We start from the raw sequence: 2,685 nt of genomic DNA, 5'->3' as shown, positions 1-2,685 counted from the left end.
CCCCCCCCATCCCCCCTTCGGCCTCCTCTCATGGTTTGGCAGCCAACTTCCTTGGGTCCTACTCCTCGATCGCGCCCACCTCTTCGGGTGCGGACTATGCGACCCTCAGCACGTCGCATGGTGGCCGGTGCGTGCTTTCCTCCCATCCCCGGAGTCGGCCTTCTCCTGCATGGTGTTCCTGGCTGTGGCCCCGCCGGTCGGCTGACTCTCCTTGCCCTCCCTCTCTTTCTTCTTCTTCTTCTTCTTCTTCTTCTTCTTCTTCTTCTTCTTCTTCTTCTTCTTCTCTCTTTCTCCCCCCCTCTGTCCTCCCCTCATCCTGGGCATTGCTGCGGGTGGGATTCAGGATTTTCTTCGCCGGCGAATGCACCTCCGCCGACTATCCGGCCACCGTGCATGGGGCCTTCATTTCCGGCATGCGGGCCGCCTCCGAGGTGATGGAGGCCTCGCTGAAGTTCTACTTCAATCGCCCGCCCGGCATGGTGGCCAATTTCGACACACCGATCAAGTGCCAGTGGCACGGCTGCTCCATCAGTGTCCCGGGGGAGTATTACCTGCATGATCACATCCTTTACGCGCACATGTCGGCCACCGAGCGGATGGTATGTCCTCGCGGGGTGCTCCTTCCTCTTTGTCTTTGGTACTTTGTCTCGGGCCCCCCCCCCCCCCCGGCCAGACCTCTGACAGGTGTGGTCACCCCCTTCCCCCCCCCCGCCCCGCCGGGTCCTCGGTCCTCCCGGTGGCCTGTTCCTCCGGGAAGCTGTACTACGAGACGATGGCCAAGGATTTCTTGCTCGACACGGACCCCATCGAGGCCGGCATTCCGGAGGCCAAAGTTCGCGGCCGCGATGCCAAGGGCATGGCCCGGTCCTTTGCGCGGGAAAGCCTCAATGCCAGCACGAATCCCGCCCTGGTGCCGTCGGGCCGAGTGGTCACGCGCACTGCTGCTGCCGCCGCCGCCGCCGCCGCCGCCGCCGCCGCTGCCAAGGCGACGGTGGTCGTCACGCGGTCCGGATCCGCGGCCTCCCGGCGGAGCCCCAGCCCAGCTTCCAATCCCGCGCGGTCGATAACTTCGCTGCCCCCACGCAGTACGCGACTGACGCGGCAGTCTCGCCCACGAGGGTCCCCCCCGCCGACCCTGTCCCTGGAGTCCCTGTCACGGCGTGTCACTCGTCGTTCGGCCACCCCGGACCCTGTCGCGGCGGCTGCGCCGGTGCCCTCTCCTCTGACGACACCGGCATCGACACCAAGGTCGGAACCCAGCGACAGCCAGCCTGCCACCACGCGGTCTTCTTCTTCTTCTTCTCCTCCTTCCCCGGTGCAGGTCTCCCGCTCGCCATCGCCGCCGAGGGCCTCCCCTCCGGTGGCTGACACCGCCCCGACCACCGGGTCGGTCGCTGATGGAGCCGAGACTGCGGGCGTGGCGCACCCTTCGCCGATGGCGGAGGACGCCCCGCCCGACGGCGGGACCGGCACCGGCGCCGGCGCTGGCAGCCAGACGGTCGCCAGGAAGGGGGCCCGTGACCCGGCGATTGCCGGCCCAGCGGCCGCGGCTGTTGCTACCCATGCACCATCGGCCCCGGCGTCTGGAGACATGCAGACTCCGGCGGCCGCCCGCCCATCGTCTGACGAGCCCACCAGCAGCAGCAGCAGCAGTAGCGGGAGTGGTGCCGATGCTGCGGCCCCCGCTGCTGATGCTGCTCCCACTGCCAGCACCTCCACCGACGCCACCACAGCGGCAATGGCGACACCGGCAGTCCCACACACAAGCGCCGTACACAACCCCGGGGTCCGCTCATTGAACCTAGATCCCAACCGGCCCTGGCGCCCGGTCCCCACGAATGGCGACACTACCTACCCCACGGAGCCGACCATTCTGCCGGACAACTTCGACCTGGGGCAGCTGGCGGACTTGCCTTCGCTCATTTGGGCCCCTTGCGTGTATGCCAAGGATGCGCCCCTGTCGGCCGGGGAGGAGGAGCTATTGCGGCTGAATTCTCGCCTGACAAAGGTCCTCTATCAGGAGCTGCGCTTTCTCATTTCCCATGGCCTGATCAACATCCTCAGCCAGCCGGTGGCCCGGCTGAAGCTGTGCGCCTGGTTCCAGCGATATATCAGCCACCACCCGTCCAGCGAGCCTGGGGTACGTCGAGCGAGCATGTCTCCGGCGATCTGTCCTCGTTGTCTGCTGTGGCTCCTGCGCCCGGCCTTTCGAAGATCGGCCGACGGGGACCCTCTGTGTCGATCTGTTCTCTCTTTTTTATATATGTGTGTGTGTGGACGTGGCCCAGAAAGGCCATCCCTACACACTCAATTATGCATCTGGCGCTCCCCTCCCCCCCCCCCCCCCCCACACACACACGCGCAAACACTCCCCATGCGCGTGCACGCCCTCTTGCTGACTGTTCCTTCCCCTCCCCTCCCCTCACGTGCACCCGCGCACATGCGCATCCCCCGCACTCCACCGCAACAGTATGATCGGAGGAACTTGTTGGGTGTGTGCAACATCATGATGAAGAACGGCCTCCTCTTCCTGGTCCAGCGCCTGCCGGTCAGCGGCACGTATGTGTTCGACTTGGGCAACACCCTCTAGACCCTCGGGCTCCGGTGGTGCCGTTGGCCCTCCCCCCCCCCCTCCCTCCCTCTACACTCCACACACTCACTGTTGCGCGCGTTAGACAGCAGAGA

The 2,685-nt window shown here is 66.0% G+C and overlaps 1 protein-coding gene across 1 annotated transcript in view; it reads left to right on the top strand.

Moving 5' to 3' along the window:
- Positions 1-2,631, top strand: part of H696_05909 (hypothetical protein) — a 5,524-nt gene extending 2,893 nt beyond the window's left edge. Inside the window, exons 5-9 of the mRNA XM_009499685.1 lie at positions 43-127; positions 344-599; positions 758-1,210; positions 1,322-2,140; positions 2,471-2,631. Of these exons, the coding sequence (XP_009497960.1) occupies positions 43-127; positions 344-599; positions 758-1,210; positions 1,322-2,140; positions 2,471-2,590 (1,733 nt within the window). The 3' untranslated portion in view covers positions 2,591-2,631. The remainder of the gene's footprint in view (positions 1-42; positions 128-343; positions 600-757; positions 1,211-1,321; positions 2,141-2,470) is intronic.
- Positions 2,632-2,685: the final 54 nt, after the last annotated feature.

Source organism: Fonticula alba, assembly GCF_000388065.1.
Source record: "Fonticula alba strain ATCC 38817 unplaced genomic scaffold supercont2.15, whole genome shotgun sequence".
Taxonomy (NCBI): Eukaryota; order Rotosphaerida; family Fonticulaceae; genus Fonticula; species Fonticula alba.
The sequence above is the reverse complement of the archived record's forward strand: the minus strand, read 5'-3'. Positions and strand labels throughout refer to the sequence as shown.